Source organism: Homalodisca vitripennis, chromosome X (assembly GCF_021130785.1).
Source record: "Homalodisca vitripennis isolate AUS2020 chromosome X, UT_GWSS_2.1, whole genome shotgun sequence".
In the NCBI taxonomy this organism is placed as follows: domain Eukaryota; kingdom Metazoa; phylum Arthropoda; class Insecta; order Hemiptera; family Cicadellidae; genus Homalodisca; species Homalodisca vitripennis.
This window is the reverse complement of record NC_060215.1, coordinates 151703662-151724355: the sequence shown is the minus strand read 5'-3', so window position 1 is coordinate 151724355 and position 20694 is coordinate 151703662. Positions and strand designations below refer to the sequence as shown.

Below are 20694 nucleotides of genomic sequence, written 5' to 3'. Positions count from 1 at the left end.
CCATAGTTTGTTATGATGGATCTACGTCTATAGATGAGCAGTCGTCTGCTGACCTTTTCGCTGACTTCATCTCGTCAGTGTTTGGCGAAGATGATGTGACGCCTGATTCCTCGCCTGCAGTCTATTCGTCCTTTGTGTGAATGCCTTCATTTTCTTCCGTTAGAGAGGCGGAAGTTCGACAAGCAGTCTAAACTCTTAATAACAACAAAGGCTGTGATCCTGATTCAATCCCTCCATCTGTTGTAAAGTATTGTAAATTTCTATTGGCTCTTTCTCTCACTAGACTCTTCCATGTGTCGTTATCCATGGGCGTCTTTCTTGACATTCTAAAGTCGAGCTAGATTGTTCCGATTCACAAGAAAGGCCCAATTAAGGACGTGAAGAACTATAGGCCAATAGCAATTTTGTCAGTCATTGCTAAGATATTAGAAGAAGTTGTTTTGTGGTGAACCAACATATTACACCTACCAAACATGGGTTCAGGAAAGAACGATCCTCTGCCACTAACCTCATGGTCTTCGACAGACATCTTTGATGCTTTTGGTGAACGTTGTCAGGTGGGCGCTGTGGGGCTTGACTTCGCGAAGGCGTTTGATTGCGTCACTCACATTCATCTCTTGGATAAATTGAAGTCCTGTGGCTTCAATGGATACATGCTCCAGTACATTGCTTATCGTTGTTAAGTTTTGTTCATGTCTTTATTTATTTATTATGATTGATGAGTATTGATCCTTTTTTGTAATGTAAGATTTATAACTTGTTGTTCTCTCTTGTTACGTTATTTTGATGCTGCTGTTGGTACATGCCTAATGGTTATATCTACGTTTACCTGCTTTGTTGATGATTATTTATTGCTATTACATATCGATACCATACGGCTAATGCTGAGTTTTTGTTTGATAGTTTTCTTCTACTTTATTCAACTCCCTCTACATTAAATCTGCTGCATGGACATTGTTGTATTGTTAACTATGTTATGTTCCCTGTAATTATTATCTGTACATTTTGGCTTTGCCGTTGGAAGTTAAATACATTACTACGTTGTAGTTCTCCCAACTAATTACGTATTTTATTCATTTCAATCAATGATCAGCAATGCAATGGCAGATTCTAAACTAGAAAAAGATTCGATTTCAAGCAGTTTGTTTGAAAATAGAAACAGGCTTTATAATTGCATAGCTAACGGTCAAACACAGAACAATATTTGTTACTCTATGTGAAATCTACCGCATGTTTTGTTCTTGTGCGTAAAAAACTGAAAAAATAACCAAAAAAAATCCGCTGAGAAAACAACAACTGTCATCAGAAAGAAGTTTCAAGTTTGTAATTTTGTTGTTTAATTTTATCGTTTCCAGTGATCAGTCAGTTTATAAATCTTATTGTTTAAAGTAATCATACATTACTACTATTCTAACTAGTCTTCTGAATTATATGTCAAAAAATCACGCGAGCTACAATGGAAAATTATGTCGCTTTATTATCTGAAACAGTGGCTCAGGTTCGTAGAATATTTTCTTAATGTATACTTTTTTATAAGCGATTTTAAACTAGGCCTACATAATTCTTGTTAAAACTAGTGTATTGCAAGTAAATGTATACACCTGTAAACAGCCAAGGGTTATTTTATAAATACATATTCTTTAGTTACTAGTGAACAATATAACCTAAAAACTGTTGGTTTAGAAACATATTTTATTACTGTTATGCTAAGTAAAAATCAAAGGATTGCTAATAATGTCATAGAGTTGTTTCTTTCCACATAAGTTCACATATTAAACCATCAATTCAAATTTAACTCCAGTAACATGTTACCAGTGTCTTCCTATTGAATTAAACTATCAAATACAGGTACACTAGGTATACTTATAATCTGACAAGTAACTATTGGTGGTCAATTTTAACATAGCATAAATGTTAATGCATAGTTTTTTCTGACTGTAATGTTATCCCAACCGTAAATAAACAAAAAGGAAATATTCCAAAGGTTATGTATATAGGCTAAATCAAAATCTTAGATTTTTAGCTCTAAGATAACATTGTAACCTATATTTATTAACGGCTGCAGTATAATAAACAGCCTCCACTGCAATCGAATCATCGATCAATATTCATGAGTAATGAATACTCGAAATAGCTAATAAAACAAAATTATGTGATAGATATTTCAAATTATAGTAGCCTCATAGTTTGGCCATTTTCAAATTTTAAAAAGTAATAATTTATTGATGAATAAAAAAACTATTGAGGCTATGCATATTTATAAAATTTAACAAACAAAACAGTGTAACGTTAAGTTACTTATTATAATTTGAAGGATAAACTTTTCTGATAACCCTGTGACATAAATAACACATGTACATCACTTTTTTACTTGCCTTTAAAGATGGGTGGTATAACATATTAGTGTCAGTAACAAGATTATTCACTAGTAACTTATTACCGGAAAACTTGTTACTAGCAACACCCTGTTATTTCAGTAACAGTTGGGCTGAGTGATTTTGTATTCTCATAACATCTTTTTGATATTAGGTTACTCAGTAACCAGTAATAGCTGAGGTGATTTCGTGCAAGCAATGAGGCTAGGAATGTACCAGTTCTGATAAACGCTTTCCTGGTATTAGGTTACTGAAAAACAAATAATGTAGTGGAGTGAGCTGGATGGAGCGGGAGGAGCAGGGAACAAAAGATCAGATTTTAAGATAGACTGATATATTTATCAAAATAGAAAGGGACACATACAGACTTATTTAATATAGAAAAATTAAGACAAACTTTACTAATTCTTCATTCATTTTTTCGTTCTCAGTTTTAATTATAAGTAGTTTACTAGTCTAAATATTGGATTATTCCATGTCAAATCAACCAAGGAAAACATCATTTTGGACCTTGATCTCTTAGATTTTCTTGAATTGTTGTATGGAATTTGTAACTACCAAATATAGTTAAAATGCTACATTTTTCTGCATTTTGGTTTTTGAGTGATAAGCTTTTAAAAATTCAATAAAAAGGCAGTTTTGGTTGTGTCTTAATTTTTTTTAAGTAATGTAGTTGAAAGACTATTGAAGCTAAAGTACTAAACTTCTTTTCTATTTGAAATGCTCTTTAATTTGATATATAACATGACTATGTTTCATACATTTTGAAATTTTCAGCACTTAAGTTGTACACACTTCCTGTTGCTGTTGTTGGGTCCACCTTTTACAAAAGTGTCTCCTGGCACCTCTAATGCATCTTTTGGTCGTGCGTAGATGAAAGAATGAGATGGACCTTTTGGGTGTAAAAAGTTTACCCTATTGATACATGCTATTTTTTGTTTCAATACATCCCAGCCACCAAGAGTTTTCATATGCTACTGTTACCAGACTTGATAAATCCCAAACCAGTTGGTGCTATCTGGTACACTAATGTTAAATATTCAAAGGATTCATTCTGATTGAAATAATAAGGCTTGACAGTAATTTGATTTTTTGAAAATTGTATTAATGAATGATAGTTTTTATTCACTAAGCCGATGAAGCAAGTATCTTTTAACCTCTTTGTAATCTTCCGTTGTACAGAACTCAAAGTCAATATTGCTAATATTCCCAGTGGCAAAATCATAAAGTTGTCATGGCGTTAAGATTTGTTGGTCATATGGCCTTTGTAAACTTGCTTTAGCAACTAACCGCTTTAAAATACTACAATACTGCCAAGACCATTACATGCACTCTTGCCCAGAGATATTACAAAGAACTGCCATTTGGCTTCAACTCCGAAATCTTCTTTATGCAAACATAAATTATATAAATGTTTTCTACTTTTGTATTGAGCGGCACTCCCATCAGAGAAATAGGTAATTTTTTAAGAGAAAAGGGCAAAGTCTGCTTCAAGATTTCTAAAAGTGTTTTTTTTTTTAACATAGGGCAACTATGTTGTGTTCTGAGCGATCTGATATGAAAACATACTGAAGATGTTTCAATTCCCCCCCCCCCCACATCTGTAATAAATAATGAAGGGATGTAGAGTAGCTTGGCTGGTAGCTCAGTGAAAGGATTGTATCTCGTCTTGTACGATGAATGAATAACTTTCAGCTAAATCACAATTAATTACTCCATGGCCTTGGTTTGTTTTCCTTTATTTCATTGTAGTTTTCTTTTTGCTGATTAATTATAAATGTATGTGTTTTGAGCTTTAAAACTGGTTTTAACAAAAATCATCAATAAAATTGTCGGTGCTTTTTACCACTGTTTCCATCGAATACCTATCTACAGTTACCCACTTTTTGTTAGTCACTTCATCTGTTATTTCACTGTTAAATTTGTTATACAATAATTCTTCCAAATCACAACCACCAGGGCATTCTTTACACACATCCATACAATAGTGCTGAGAAGGTGGAGTACACATTATCTTGGCCAGACAGGAGTGGTAAGATTTCAATGAGGTTTCATCTTCCAGGACAAAATTTTGCATTTTTGCTCCAGTTATAATCAACTTGATGTTCTGGTGTAATAAGCACAAGCACACAGTATGAATTCCACTTTTTCCAGCTAGGGTACAATTGTTGGGCTTAACTCCTAAAAGTTTGAAAAACCAATTTGGCTTGTGGGGAATATTTCCTCAAATAATTCATATATTTCTTTTAAATATGCTAAAACTAATCACTTTTGTACTTGGACCTTTCCATCTTTATTACTAATGGTGACATCTTTTTTACCTGGTATCATTCTTCTAATGTCATCAGACATATGTCATCTATGTCCCTCACTAGTCCAAACCGACATAATCAACAGTGTGATCTTATTTGCAATTCAGAACGCTAGGTTTAAAAACATTTCTTCACTGGTCAGGTTAGAAGGGGTACCAATCAGACCTCAAGCCAGAAATGACATATAGAACGTGGGTCAATTATTCAAACTATTAAACATGTTTTTTATGAAATGTTAAAGAAAATCTATGCATAATAATGGTTACACATTCCTGCACTCTGATTGTTGTAGATCTTTGTAGCATGTTTTTCAATTTATGTACATATTATGTAGCAATTGTCATTAGTATCCTAACAACTGCTTTGCTTCAAGGTTTAAGATGTGTCATGTTGTAGTTTTGAGATTGGACGGGAAAGGATGTTTTAATATCTTGTTTTTGTTTCAGGGACAAGCTCACCATTTATTTCTTGAATTTCTACTAATAATATGGGTTTTATGGCTAATATCGAAGAAAAACAAAAAAGATGGACTTAATTTGACCGAATCTGTAAGTTGATAACTATTCCTAAGTTGTAATATAGTGAGAACTCCATAACAAATTTGAAGAAAAATAAAATTTGTGTTATAGTGAAATTTAAGAAAACTCGTTTTGTGTAAGAATAAAACTTTGTGAAGTTCAGTTTGAATAAACATGGAATCATTGATGGGCCGAATATCAGACACTTCAGTTTGTACTTGTGTCTGATACATTGGTTTGTTCATTGAATTTGGCTTATAAAAAATTATCTTATTGGCCTTTGTAAAGATATTTTACATTAAGTTTTATGACATTTTCATGAGATTACAATAGAACCGTTACAGAGTATTGTGAAGTATTGAAATTGGAATATTAAGGTTTTATTGTAACTAGTGTCTTATTGCTAATGGCAACCGGGACTAGATAGAATTAAGAATGATTTGTGGTGTTGTTCCACTTTACAAAAGTATTAATAATGTCAGTCTTTGCTATACAAAAGTATTAACAATGTCCGTCTTTGCTATACAAAAGTATTAACAATGTCAGTCTTTGCTGTACAAAAGTATTAACAATGTCAGTCATTGCTATACAAAAGTATTAACAATGTCAGTCTTTGCTATACAAAAGTATTAACAACGTCAGTCTTTGCTATACAAAAGTATTAACAATGTCAGTCTTTGCTTGGTGCACCATTGTGAAACTGCCAGTGGATTTCACTAAGGAGTTCTGTATCATTTCCCCCACCATACTTCATAACTCCTCCCTACTACTCACAAAGCCAGAGAAGAGCGAATTTGGCAAATGACATACATTAAAAAGTTAACCTATAAACTTGTAAATCTAATCTGTATGCTAAATAAAACAATCTACAGGTTGGCACGGTACATACAGGTTACCAATGGGATTGTGTAGCGGGTATGACAGTTATCGCAAGATAACCAAATCAAGCAACATCGAGCGTTGTTGCTGCATGGATGGGTGACGGCTGAGCGATCCTGTCCTTGCAAGCAGCCCTAACCAACCTACCCGTCCATTGGTGGTGGTTCAGAAGTCACCTTCAAGCCGTTGGTCCCCAGATTGTGTTAGAGTGGGTTTCTTAGCCCTGACTCCGCCTGTTAAAATATGACATTCTTTGCGAATGTTGAGTTTTTAGCTCCAGGTCACCTCTTATGTGCAGTATCTGAAATCCTGAAGTTATGTGTAGAAGACTCGGTTGCTCCACAATGCTTTGGGATTGTGACAGTTAGCATCATAGTGCACTCAATTGTGCACCTTCTTCTTCTTCTATGGGGCGGCCTATTGCCATGCACTTTTGCCTATTGCCTCAAGGGCCTTTTGCGCACCCCGAAAGCACCAACGTGAGGTCTACCTGTCAATAAATTCAGCAGTTCCACAAACCACTGAAAAGTCATCAGTCTACCTAGTGAGAGAAGGTCAGACACCACTCTGGAGGAAGGCGACTGTAGTACAGTACGCGCGCTGAAGGTTCGGCTCCGAGTCAACCGAGCGGACAACTGTTCTGCAGACATCCGCCAATGTTTGGCCCGCTGCAGCCTGAATATTTATTGTCCCTGTTCTCCCTCACAGTCGAGTATTCACTGTTGTTAGAAGTGGACAAGTGGTTTAAGTGCGTTATACACAATTAATTAGTTTAGTTAGTAGTGAGGTTAGTGAATTTTGGTAGTTGTAGGGCGTTACAAATTATTTAATATTATCCTTGCTATTAAGGTTATATTACAAGTTATAGTAGTTTTGTTTTGATTCATCATCTCAGTCGGTTTGGTCCGATACGTTTCCAAAGTGGCTCGAGGAAAAACTACGAGAAGCCAGGCTCGAGAATTATATGGAGGGTTAGTGAGTTCATGGTAAATGAGTCGAAACTATCTAATGATGAACGAATCCCTATAAATAAATGTTTAGAAAGAACTGCCGCGGCTTGTGGTGTTTCAAAGACACTGATTAAGGAGATTCGCCGTGAAAAAAAATTATGGATTCTTCCACTGAAGGGGAGTGTTCGTTCACTTCCCCTAAAAAATACAAAAGAAAAAAGAAAATAGTAGAACTAGACGACTTTGATAAATGTGTTGTTCGAAGAACCGTCCATGAATTTATAAAACTGATAGTTGCCTGCCAACTCTTCAATTGTTAAAAAACAAGCTGAATGAAAAATTAACTATGGAGGGGGTTTAACTAGCCTCAGAAAAATATTAGCATCATTAGGATTTCGGTGGAAAAAATTAAAAATAATAGCCAAATTTTGATTGAAGCTAGTGACATAAAAATTAAACGTATAAACTATTTACGAATTATAAAACAAGCGCGAGCAGAGAACTCTCCTATTGTTTACATTGATGAATCGTATATATTATCATCTCATGTGACTGAAAAGGGATGGAGGGACGCCAGTCTTCAAGGTTTTTAAAAGAAAATAAGTAAAGGCTAGAGGGCCATAATACTGCACGCAGGGGGTGAAATGGGGTTTATTCCTGGAGCTTGCTTAATCTGGAAAGCGGGAACGAGCGAAGGAGATTATCATGATCAGATGAACCATGCGAACTTCATGACATGGACAAGAGCTCAGCTCATTCCAAACTTACCAGTTAACTCTCTAATAACTATTGATAATGCCGCCTATCATAACGTCCAAGTTAATAAAGCACCTAATTCAGGTTCCAAAAAAGCAGAAATTATCAAGTGGCTAAAAGATCATGGACTGCAGTTTGATACAATGTCACTTAAGCCCGAATTGTACAGTTTAGTAAAACAACATAAGGATGTATTTAAAGGATTTGCATTTGACGATTTGTTAGAAAACCACGGACACAGCGTTCTTCACTTTCCTCCGTACCATCCAGATCTAAATCCGATTGAGAATATTTGGGGAATAATAAAAAATTATGTAGGTCAAAAAAATGTTGTAAATAACATTAAAAATACCATAGCGTTATGCAAAGAGAAGATAGACTCAATAACAAAAAAGACTGGGGAAGGTGTGTAAGAAAGTTGTAAAATTTGAAGATGAATATTATGAAAAGGAACATTTAATTGATGACACAACAGAGAGATTTATTATTAGTTTGAATGACTCATCTGACGGCAGCAACAGTGAACAAGATGCCAGCGAAGAATCGGAAACGGGTGGTGAGTATGGAAATAACTCGCCATTGGAAACTCTATTATAGGTAAGAACAGCTTTGTAAACAAAGTAAAATCTAGGGAAAATACTGTTCACCACGCCGATTTTAAAATAACGGATTCTACATTTATGCGTTGAGAGTTTAAATTCTTAATTTGTACTGTTAGACGTTTAGTAATTTTACGATTTTTAATCACTAATAGATTTATGACATTTTATTTCGTATCTGTCAGAAAGTCAATTAATATACAATGTATTGCTTAGGTAGTATTCGAATTTTGAATTGAATGCTGCAATGTAATACGGTTTAATCCATATATATCCAATGCCTCTATGTATAGTGTATTCGTAGAAATGCTAAAAAATAATTTGTCATGCCACATAATTAAAAATTAAGTTTTTCATAAACAGGATTCTTTATACAACAGTGTTTTGTATTCATTCATCAATTAGTTTATAAACTATACACCTCAAAACACTTTCTATTCGAATATAATACAATAAAATTCAATATAATTTCATTAAAGTTTAAAACTTTTAGTTTATCACAGATCACCACAATAACCTAAAGTTTTTTTTTTTCAGAAATAAACTATTGCAAAGTGATTCAATGTTAAACTTTCAAATGGTATTTATTGCCTTGTTGCATTTACGTGAATGGGCCATAAACTGTAGGGCAGCGGTGTCGGTGATACATTCCACTTCAGACTAAGTTACGGCTAACCTAAACTATGTATCTGAAAAAAGTTAAATCTAAAATTAACTTCAGTTCATTCAGAAAAACTTTCCCGCTGGTGAAAGTTTCCTGACCAAATAATAAAAAAAATCCTCACATACAAACTTTTTTGTATCACAATTTTGGCATAGTTAATTTTAAAATATATTTTATTGAAGAAAAGTAATAAGACATTAAAACTTAATACATCCATTAGCATTGGCATAAACAGAAAAATAGATCTGCGAAGTTTCAGAATTTTATTTGTACAGGAAGTTGGTGTAACCATAAGTTGATTGTCGAGCGAGAATTAAACATTGCCGTCCGTGACGGATCATTGCAGAGTCAATGTTTTTATTTGGTTAGTAGGGCAACGACAGGGCCGAACCTTCAGCGCGCGTACTGTACCATTCTGTTCATTCTCATGCCTGGATGCAACCTCCACCTTCTCTCTGTTCGAGCCATTTTGAGACAGCCCCAAAAGGATTCAAACCTTGAAATACTGTAGAACGGTTGAGGACTCATCATAATTGGTGCTGAGCCCCGGTTGGCCAAGTGAAGAAACGACTTGATAGCAATCCCAGACAAGTTTGGATTTGAACACACAAGAGTCCAGCGACATCAGTGCCCGTGAAAATATTGGTCTTATTTCTATACCGCAGACGAAGATAATGAGAATACCTCTTCAACTAGATTGCACTATATTTTGTAGTGTAGGTGTTTCTGATGTTTAAACAATGCAAAGAGTTCGTTTTGAGCTTCTTTGTTCTTCGTTGCCGACTATTTTTGGATTCCTTCAGGCGACACAACATTCACATTGAATCAACCCTTCCCACCTTAGCTCTGTTTTATATATATGGCTCCCTCCAATTTTTAAAATTCCATGCTGAGTTGGCTATAAATGAACTATTAGCAACCTTCACTTAAGAGTCGCTAAAAAACTGAACCAATATCTTTGGGGATTTTTCTTCAATTAGGAAAACAAAATTAAGCTTCAAATAGCGTAATGACACTTTTAACTGCTGGAAATAAAGATAACCAACGAGTTTTTAAGTGTCTCAATGTATTAATATAGTTAGTTCCAACGTAATCACAAAACTCCTTGAGCCTCCCTGATCTAACTGTGTATATAGATAAAAACAAAAACATCTCAACAACGATGGTTTCAACATCACAGCTCATACACTGCAGAACTCAGTTGTGCAGAATAGGCACAGGGGAGCCTATCTCTTCAGTGCTGACTTAATTTTATAACACATCACATTTCCCTCTTCTTTCCATGCCACCAAAGTTGGTATTAGTATTCTCTCCACAAAAGGCAACACATTTGCTTCTTTATTCAAGATCAAACTTTTCAATAGTATTCAAACAAACTGTTCAAATTGCGTCAGATGTTTCATTGAGTAGGGAACTCACCCTCAAAGTTTCGACTGAATTCCTTTCATTGATATCAAAAAACTGAACAAGAAATGGAAATATTTTAATAGCTTTATGGTTGCTGACGTCATTAGATATTCCATAAAAATTAAACTTCTTGATATTATCAAGGCTTTCCTTTAAACTCTGTGGAGCAATGATTCATTTAATTAAGGCTGACACTTTGGTTCTTGCTGTACTAAACTTTTTTGCAATGGATAAGTTATCAAACATGAAGTTTATTTGTACAATCACTAGATCTAAAACTTTGTTGATGTTTTACAGTGTGGTAGGCTAATGTAAACTCGGTTGCTGAAACTTTTGTGTCTTCGCTGGATTGAGATAAAAAAACTGTTCTGTAAAGTCATACTACCACACGGTGCACTGAATCTGTTGAGATGTTTCTTACACTTAATGTGATCAACTATGTCAGTACGCCCACAATGACTGAAACAATTGCAAACAGAGCACTTGACTTCACTATCAAAAAGCCCTTTTTTTTAATAAAGTTCCGTTTACTAGAATAAGTGTCATAGAATTTACAAGTATGTTTTGGCATTTTTTAACTCGATTCAATAGTACTAACTAATAAGTGAATACAGATATAATTGTTACTAACTTGAGTATCATCACTGACATAACCTCAACAACAAAGATCTAGACAGCTGACAGTAATGTGAGTAGTGACAGTGGTATAACAAGCGGAGGTTATTCTGATATCGTTAATAGTTGACATGATTGCCAATAGATAGGGTGGAACAGTGCTGTCAACTGCAGATGAGTCAAATAAATTGAATCTCATTGTTGTAAAACTCTAATAGGCTGTATGAATTTCTAAACAGTTTCATTAAATCCTTAAAAACTGAATTTTGGTATTTTGAGATGCCTTGCGACAATTTTGTAGAACAACGTATGACATGATCAAAACCCAGGACAGTAATGGTTTTCCAGGTTGTTTGATCACCCTAAGCTAGGGTGACATAAATAACTTCAAATTTGCAAAATTAATTTTACTAATCTCCATGTTTACACCGTAATAAATCAATCCTGCTATTCATAATTAAAGCTCTGAAACCGCTGAGCAAATTCAGATATGATGATATTACACCAGTGGGTCAATGGTTTTTGACGATTGTAATTTTGTAAATACAAACTAACTAAACTAAAAACAGTCCCACAGTGAAGCATATAGATTCAGCTTGTCTGTTATTGTATATAAATCTCCAGTTATGTTTAATAATTACTGGGTAGCTAACTCATTATAATAAATACATCCTGCTTCTGACTAACCAAAGCAGACTGTCTAGGTTGTTAAATGCAATTTGGATGAGGGTCAATAGAAAAGTACCCATTTGGTTTTCCTCAAACATATCAGAATAAATACTCAGCGGCATTGTCACCAATGAGCTACTGACAAGTTCATTTTAGTTTTATTGTTTGCATTCTGAAATAGTTTCTTTCATTTCTGAACTAGGTGTGGAAAGATGTAGACTTCAAGTCAACAAGCTCATGAGGAAATGGGGCTGGTAAAGTTAAATACTAATTAATTTGTGTTTTAATGAGAAAATTTTGTATTTTTTCAGGAAAAAGATGCACTTATAAGGGACTTTGAACCGGAGCCGCTGGTGACAGAGGTTTCCTCCACACATTATGCACTAAAACCGAGAATAGTTCGTGGAAAGGTAAACCAACAGATTTTCTTAGTTTATCCTGTCCTCTCTTGATCTAGATATTTTCAGATTTTCTTATTAGCCAATAGTACAAGTAGGAGGACCTCTGACTCTGGTAGGGTGTAAGTTAGTCAGTATGTCAACTGGTTCTCCAAAAGTTTACAGGTTGTCTCTTGGACATTTTGAAGCCTGGGGTTAAATTGAAAAGGGATCATTTAACACTTGGATGGTTGGATGCCACTGGCCTAAAGTAAAGTAAAACATCAAGAAAATTTTTGGTGTTCCCAATGAATCTTTGCTAGTTTGGGCATTTTCCATGCTAAAGTTGGGAAATTTATCAGAGAAAATATTATTAACTCATTTCGTTCTTATTTCAAAATCAAATTTATAAGTCAGTGCCAATTGTATGAACATTGTGATACATTTTAATGATTTGTCTCATTGTAATTTAAAATTAATTTACTATTGAGTGATTCTTCCTCATGGCAGAATTGTAGAAACTGATAACAGGCATATGTTTTATAGTTATTTTTTAGTAATCTACCATTTTAGGGATTCTGCAAGAGAGTTGATGAACAGCATGACCGATTCCAGATGATAATCGTCTGTATATAATGTGGATGAGTGATGTTGATGTGGTTTTAGGTAGGGAAACATGTCAATGTGGATGGAGTGGATTGTCTCAACTATGCCACCCACAACTATCTTGGCTTTATAGGCGACCCAAAGATAGAAGAAAAGGCTGTAAAATCGATAGAAAAGTATGGTGTTGGCTCTTGTGGTCCCAGAGGCTTCTACGGTACATCAGGTCTGTTCATATGCAGTATTGACACACATGTGTGATCTGTGCACATCCGAATTTTTGTTTTATCTGACATAGTGAAAACAGTGGGTTTTTAACTGATTATATAAGCATGCACAAAATCTATTAAATTAGATCAGTAGTCTATATTGCATTCAGACCATACTGTACTGTCAACCACTTTAAACGTGCACAAATATATATAATATAATACTGTATATAATATAATACAGTAGCATAAAGGAAGAAGAAAATACTTGGCATGATTTAGTTGACAGAGGACTTCCCTGCTTGTATCTTAATTTTGTAAACCTATTTTGTTCTCACCAATTCATCTATCTCACCCTCCAATACCTACAGCGTTATTTTAATTGTAGTATTTAAATGACTGGTATCACATAGTGACTAAGAAGTACATTTTTTCTGTGTCATTCGAGCTTGTGTTTTATCATGAGGTAAATTTAATGTTATTTTGTACTATTACACTGTACAAGTTTTAGTAATGGAGAAAATACTGTACTGTATTTCTAAACTAACATCAATTTAAACACAAAATAGTGTTTATATTATCTTATAGAACTATTATTACTTATCCCCAGCTGCAATACTTCATAATCTGAAAATCTAATTATGTACTGACCACGTTATAACCCTTCTGGGAGTTATGAAAAAGTGCCACTTTCTCTAATCGTGTAGTTTTGTGACAATATGATCAAAGAGATTTTCCTTATGATATTGCTCCAAAAAGGCAAGAGCAGAAGCCATTCTTGTCATTTGTTGGGACTTGGTACACAGCCTGGCAACCCAATAGTCGCTCAATTTTCAAAAATACAAATGTTCAGGTACACTTCTGTAAAAAGTTGTTCTACTCACATTTGGGAAATCTATTTCTACATCTGAAATAGTGAATCGTCGATCTTCACGAATTTTTTTCATCAATCGCATTGAGCAAATCCTCAGACATTACTGATGGTCGGCCAGTGTGTTAATCATCATGCACATTTTTCCGTCTTTCCTTAAAAGCTCGCACCCGCTTGCGCACTTTATTGTCACTCATTATGTCAGGACTGTATAAACTTCAGTAATCTGCCGATGAATTTTTGCTGCTGAAATGTTTATTGCAGACAAAAACCGTATCAGTGCCCTTACTTCACTATGAACTGACACTATAAAGTGCAGACAGCAACTGTAACAACGCTAATGGCATGCCGGGATTTGGCGGGCATGCGAGTTTTGCCCTTGGCGCCAAATTCAAATAGTTGTGGCGAATCGGACCTTACTTTTGGATTAACCATAGTAACTAAATTTTTCACAACTAAATAAATTGTAAAAAATAACATTTATGTTAAGTGAATATATTATTTTCTGTTCTTTGTCCTAAACTACAGTATTTAGTTGTTGCAGCAACAAGGCTTGATAAAGCATTTCGTTATAATGGCATTTCTGGTAATAGTAATATAGGTTGTGTCCTGAATACCAAAAGGACAAATGTTGTATTGTATTATAACATTATCTTAAATTATAATCTTGTAAACTGCACAGAGGTGCATCTAGAGCTGGAACAGCGGCTGGCACAGTTCATGGACATGGAGGATGCTGTTGTGTACTCGTACGCTTTCTCAACAATCGCCAGTGCAATCCCTGCATACGCCAAAAGGGGAGACATTGTTTTTGTGTAAGTATAGACTGCAAAACTGAGACAAAAAATACTTGTAAGGCAGGATACATTTTTCGATAAAAAGTATAAGCCAACAAAATATTAGCCACACCATTAGCTAATCAAAACTAAACCACTTTTAAGTGGACAGATTGTTTTGCCAACTAGGATTAGAACTGAGGATTTTATTTATTTTAGAATAACTCTTGTGGTCATCAATAAATAATAAAATAAGTTTCTGAGGGTTTTGGAGCAAAGGTTACAATTATTTTGCCAACAAATTTTACTTTACCATTGCTCTTTAACATTTCAGGGAAATAGTAAACAAGGATAACCTTAAGTAACATATGATCACTAAATATTTTCATTTTAGAGTTTAGTCTGTAAAATTTACCATTAAGCGGTTTACATTTCACATTATTACATTATTATTTCCCTATTTTAATACCTAACTTTCATTGTATGTTTCTTCTTAAAGTTTTGTGTGCTATAATTTCTTTGTAGATTTTTATTTCTATTCTTTGAAAATAATGACATGTGATTAGCACTTAATAACGATTTGTGTATTTTACACGAAATTTTAGATGTGTGCTTTTAAAGTATGTACCGTTTTAAAATTCCGCCACTGTAGTGCTGCTGCCTGTATTATGACAAGCCACAGATCCCATTACAGATAGTCGAAAGGGTTTTCCAAGGTATCCCGGAAGCTTCGTTGGACGGAACGGGTGACGTCATGTCTGTGCCGAGTCTGCTTGTCATCTGCACTGGGTGCCGGTCTCCGTGTTATATGTGCTCGCAGCGCACTAGGTTTCGGCACAAACACTCACGAATTACACGTATATAGTACATGAATGACACGTAGATAGTACATCAATTACACGTATATATTATATATTAGTTTGAAAAATATACAACATCAAAAACAGTTAACACTCCCCCCTCCCCGAGTAAAAATTAGAAAAAAAACTATATAAATCCCCACCCACCGCCAAAGACTAAAATCTACTTGTCCTCGTGATACTTATCAAAGCAACTGAGTTCACACAGACCTGGTTCGTCAGGGCACACTGCACAATATTACACTGTTTCATTACGCTTCCCTCCTTGGTAGCAAACGCAGCACCTCCGGGTAACTGACCTGCTGTTTCCTTTGCGCCTCGTTAGTTTGGAGAGACGATGCTTGCTGTTGCGCGTCGGTGTGATGAGCAGTGGGGCTTCCTTTGGAGGGAGCAGGTCTTCAAGAACACAAACTGTTCCGAGCAGGCGAAAAAGACAGGAGGTCTCGGAAGCGCGCCCCTCCCAAACTCGGAGCAAATCATAAAAAAAACAATCACATGCCACTAGTGGGAAGAGACAAAAACGAGACAAGATTTCGAGTACAAGATATAATTAGTAGGTGGCAAACATTTCCATGCAAAAATACAATTACTTCAGCACCACGGTGCACTGCGTAACTTAATAACTAAATAACAACAATCAATAGAATTCCAATAAAGACAATAACATAATAAATAGAAACAATAACATAATAAATAAATAATATAATATACTAAATAACATAATATCAGGTACGGCAGTAGTAAAATTTTAACTGGTAATTTTTATGAACTGAGGGGAGGGAAAAGGTTGTAGAATTTCTAGGCCCACTATTTTTAAAAAATAATTTGGTTTCAAGTTGGTAGCCGAAAATTAAAAAAAAAATATTTAAAGCCAATTTTCGAAGGAGGCGGGGGCTTAGTTACCTCCACGAATCCGAATTAAAGATGAAATCCTCCCCTTCAGTTCATGTAACTAAACTAAATAATACTGGCTAATATACTGGCCCTCCTCCAGATCTAACATCTGGCAGCGCTCCATACAAGCCTATCCTCTCAAGTGGTATAAGAAAAAAACACATTTTTGATCCAACCTTGTTCCAGATGAAATGAATAGGAGCACATACACTCCGGTTGGATGCCGGTACAGAAGCGCTGGCAGGGCGAGGGCATTCAATTTTTCAGTTGTTACCATTGGGCAGACTCGCCGCACCATTCCGTTGACGGCACTCACGGGGACCCTATTAAATCCCAACATAACCAGTAGATATTTAGAAAAATTTTATTGTAACCTGAGAAATAATAATAACTTAATTATGTTTGCCACAAAGTATATATAAATTTTTTTAAATTTAACAATTAAAAATAACGATCTGTAACTAACAGTACCTTTTAAGTATTGAAAACTGTTTCCTAAAAATAACTCAAGACACCAAGTATTTTAAGATACACTACTTGGTGACAAGATTAAATATTACATAGGCTAGAACAGCCATACTAAATGATTAAGCGTGATGACATTCACTTGTAACTATAATTCGCTGGATTTTAATCATTCTATTATAATATTATAATAATTTACATTTTATTATTAAATATTAATTGTAAGGTAGGCCTAATAATAATTATATAATTTACAAATAATAATAACCGTACATTATTTCCCAAATAACAATAATTAAATTCTAATCAGTTCACGCTACTATAAAGGCAATAATTAAATAAGCAATAAAAAGAAAATCATTAATGTTGCCACCCAATTTTGCACGCAACACAAAACTCGAGGTAACAGAAATTTGCAAAGTCTGTACCGTCTCGCTTACACTAAATAAAGACAAAGTGTGTACACGGAATAAATAATTTCCGTTCGCCGAACGGATCAGTTAGAAAGCCCGGAGCAAAAATATAAAAACTTAACTGGCATAGTTAAAAAATTAACAAAATTTAGAACGTACGAAAGACAGGATAGAACACTTTGCGACACGAACACGTACACGAGGAACACAAGTTACAAAATAATATATATAAACTACTTATAACTAATCTACGATAATATATGTCTGGGTGGGAGAGAAAAACCGCCAACTAATTAAGTAAAGAGAGTGAAAAAGACAATTACCTGCTGAAAGTAGAAGAATTAGCCAGCCATGTGGAACGGGACGAGCAGTGAACAGACAGCAACGCAGTAGCTTCTCCGAACGTGTCTGACCGCTCCGAACAGTAGCCGGTGCCGGTGCCGGTGAACAGCTGGTCGGTAAACTAGTCAAGGTCAACCAGCTGACCTCAACCAATCAGTCCAACCAGGCAGAAAATCAATACTCTGACGGAGTGACTCCCCCACCGACTGACAAGAGTGGCCGAGGTGGGAAAAATAATAGACAAAAATAAATTGTCCAAACTGAGCCCCGGCTCAAAACTCGGAAGTCATACAGGGACAGTCTATCTGAGTTGTACATGTTGTACAGGTAAAAAGAATTTACTACAACAACCTGGAGAAAGTGCACAAAAATTTTCTTGTACCATCGCAGGGTCTTGCGCTCACAGGGGTAATAAGATACCATTTGGTCCAAGCGGTCATTCCCCTTCATGTGAGAGTTATAGTACATGATTGGTTTTGGCAGCGTTCGTTTTTGGTTTCTCCTGTTGGTGGTTTGGACCATCTCGTTGTCATATTGTGTGGAGATGTAGGTCACCGTCCGCTTATCCCTCCATTTTCCAATCATGACACTTTGGGCATAGTTCACTATCGTTTCACCTTTGTCCAATGCCTTTGCCTTCACTGCTGGAGGTGTATGGAGTCTGTCGATGCGTAGGGTGCCGGTAGTGTAGGTTGAGTGACGTAGAAGTTTAGATGATAAGACAAAACTATTATAAAAATTATCCATGAACAGGGAATGGCCTTTCCCCAGGAAGTCACTCATCAGCTTCATGACGACTTTGACGGTATGACCTTTGCCACTACAAGAGTCATGGCTCCCCGTGTAAACATGGGAGCGCAGCATGAGTCCCTCAGGTTCATTCAGGAAATAAATTTTGATTCCATATTTGTGGCACTTGCCCTTTACGTACTGGCGGAAGACCAGTCTTCCACGCCACAGTACCATCTCTTCGTCGATTGTCAGTTCACGGTTTGGATAATAGATCTGTTGCATCTTATTGTTGAAATAATCAACAATATTTTGAATTTTAAAAGACCGGTCGTTAGCAGGTTCGGGGTGATCAGGGGTATCAAGTCCTGAATAATGCAGACATCTCAAAATGCCAAGAAATCGATCTCGAGACATGTACTCCTTGAACATAGGAAAGTTCGACAACCGATGAGTTTTCCAATAGTAGTTCAATCGATTCAGTCTGACGTTGCCAGTCAACAGTAGAAGGCCTAAGAATGTTCTTAGTTCAGCCATGACTAAGTCCTTCCATTTGGTTATGCGAGACACGGGAGTAGTGGTGGGGCCACAAAATAGTTCCAGGGCATACAGGTTGGTTTGTCTAATGATATTCTCTAAAAACACGGTATGAAGAAGGAGATTGAACCAGTCAATTGGTTCATTGTCACCTGGAATGGGAAAGAGCAAGCCAGGTTGACCAGTGAACAGCAGGTCACGTAAACCAGCCATGTCGCTGACCGTGCCGGCCCACTGGGGGTGGTTGACGCCGCCTTCACCGTCCCTAGAACTGTTCGAACTCGACTCATTGTCTTCATCAGATGAAAAATTATCGTCAGTAACATTATCGTATTCCTCCATTATGAGGACATACACTTACACAGTCAACAGACACTATAATCCACTCACACAATATCGCAAAACATAAACAAAAAACGAAAATGGCGAGCCGGCGACGAATCGCACCAACTGACTCACCGAAACAGACACACCTCATTATGAGTGTTACAGCCTTCCCGGGCAACTGCTCAGCTCACACTGAGGCAATATGAAAGCAACTGCTGTATGCCGAGCTCGCCCGGCGCGCCACATTCGCATGACGAGCATGCTCGTCACCCGCAGTGAATGTGTTAAAAAATGGCTGAAAGAATGTTTATAATGAGGAACAGAGTGGGTGACTCTCACTAATTTGGTACTGACGATTTGGGGCAGAAAGTGAATGAAAAAGTGATAATGAACAGACGTGTCTTGATTTCTTTGTTATAAGAGGGGTTTCGTCAAGTTTAAAAAAGTGTTCTCTATGTCAATTTTATTGAACCTATTAATAAAAAGTTGTCGTTTTGCCACATGACAATGCCCCTCTAAATGCAGCAAAGCAAACTTAATATCTCATCACAATATTTGGCTAAAACAATTTGACCACCCTCCATACACACCCCCAAACCGCACAGTGACTACTATGTGTTTTTGTGTTTGAAGAAGCATCGCTATAATGACAATATAGCGGTAAAACGATTATTTTGCGGCAAACTTCTATGACGACGTTATCGAAATAGTTGTTCGATATGAAAAAACCAATAATATTAGTGGCAATTGTATAGTAAAGTAGATTAAGTTGTGGGGTTTTATCTAAAAATACATTGTTACAAACAATTTACTAGTTTTTTTATACAACATATCGGTACATACTTGAAAAGTATGCCTGATATTTTAAAACAAGTTTTAGTAATTTCCTATCAATAATTTATTTCAACTTGTTGTTTTCAGGGACGAGAAAGTAAACTTTGCCATACAGAAAGGTCTAGATGCTTCAAGAAGTATTATAAAATATTTTAAACACAATGATATGGATGATTTAAATAGACTTCTGGAAGAAACAAGACAAGCTGATTTAAAGGTAAACCCAAAGGTAGCAGAGCTGTCATGTTAACAGTTTATTGACATGTATTTCCCCAAATATCTTTATTTCCACCTCTCACTTTGTGCTTTTTTTTTTTTTTTTTTTTTTTTTTTTTTTTTTTTTTTTTTTTTTTTTTTTTTTTTGGGTAAAAGCTTGAAGTCACAAATTTGCTTATGTCACTTTTATATAAATACTTGTTTGGATCATTGTATCAGGAAGATAATAAAAAGATATTTTTTTTAATAAACTAAGTAATTTTTTTGGGGCCTTTTGTTTTTAATTTTATGTGGAAGTATTACATATATGCAGTGGAGAAATAGTAAATTAAATATCAACACCTAGTTTACTGTTTTTCCTTCGTATGGTGCAGGAATATCGATGACCAATAGCTCAGTTTTGGTTTCTGACACAGGATATGGGAAACATTGGCAGTAGTCTGTTTACTTCAGCTTACGTGCCTATTTTGTGTAAACTTTGTGTAATGAATATTTAA

At 35.6% G+C, this 20694-nt stretch overlaps 1 protein-coding gene across 1 annotated transcript in view; it reads left to right on the top strand.

The window, feature by feature from the left end:
- Positions 1-1275: 1275 nt before the first annotated feature.
- LOC124370033 (serine palmitoyltransferase 1) overlaps positions 1276-20694 on the top strand; it is a 40263-nt gene continuing 20844 nt past the window's right edge. Inside the window, exons 1-6 of the mRNA XM_046828340.1 lie at positions 1276-1498; positions 5134-5235; positions 12056-12154; positions 12788-12950; positions 14487-14619; positions 20069-20198. Of these exons, the coding sequence (XP_046684296.1) occupies positions 1457-1498; positions 5134-5235; positions 12056-12154; positions 12788-12950; positions 14487-14619; positions 20069-20198 (669 nt within the window). The 5' untranslated portion in view covers positions 1276-1456. The remainder of the gene's footprint in view (positions 1499-5133; positions 5236-12055; positions 12155-12787; positions 12951-14486; positions 14620-20068; positions 20199-20694) is intronic.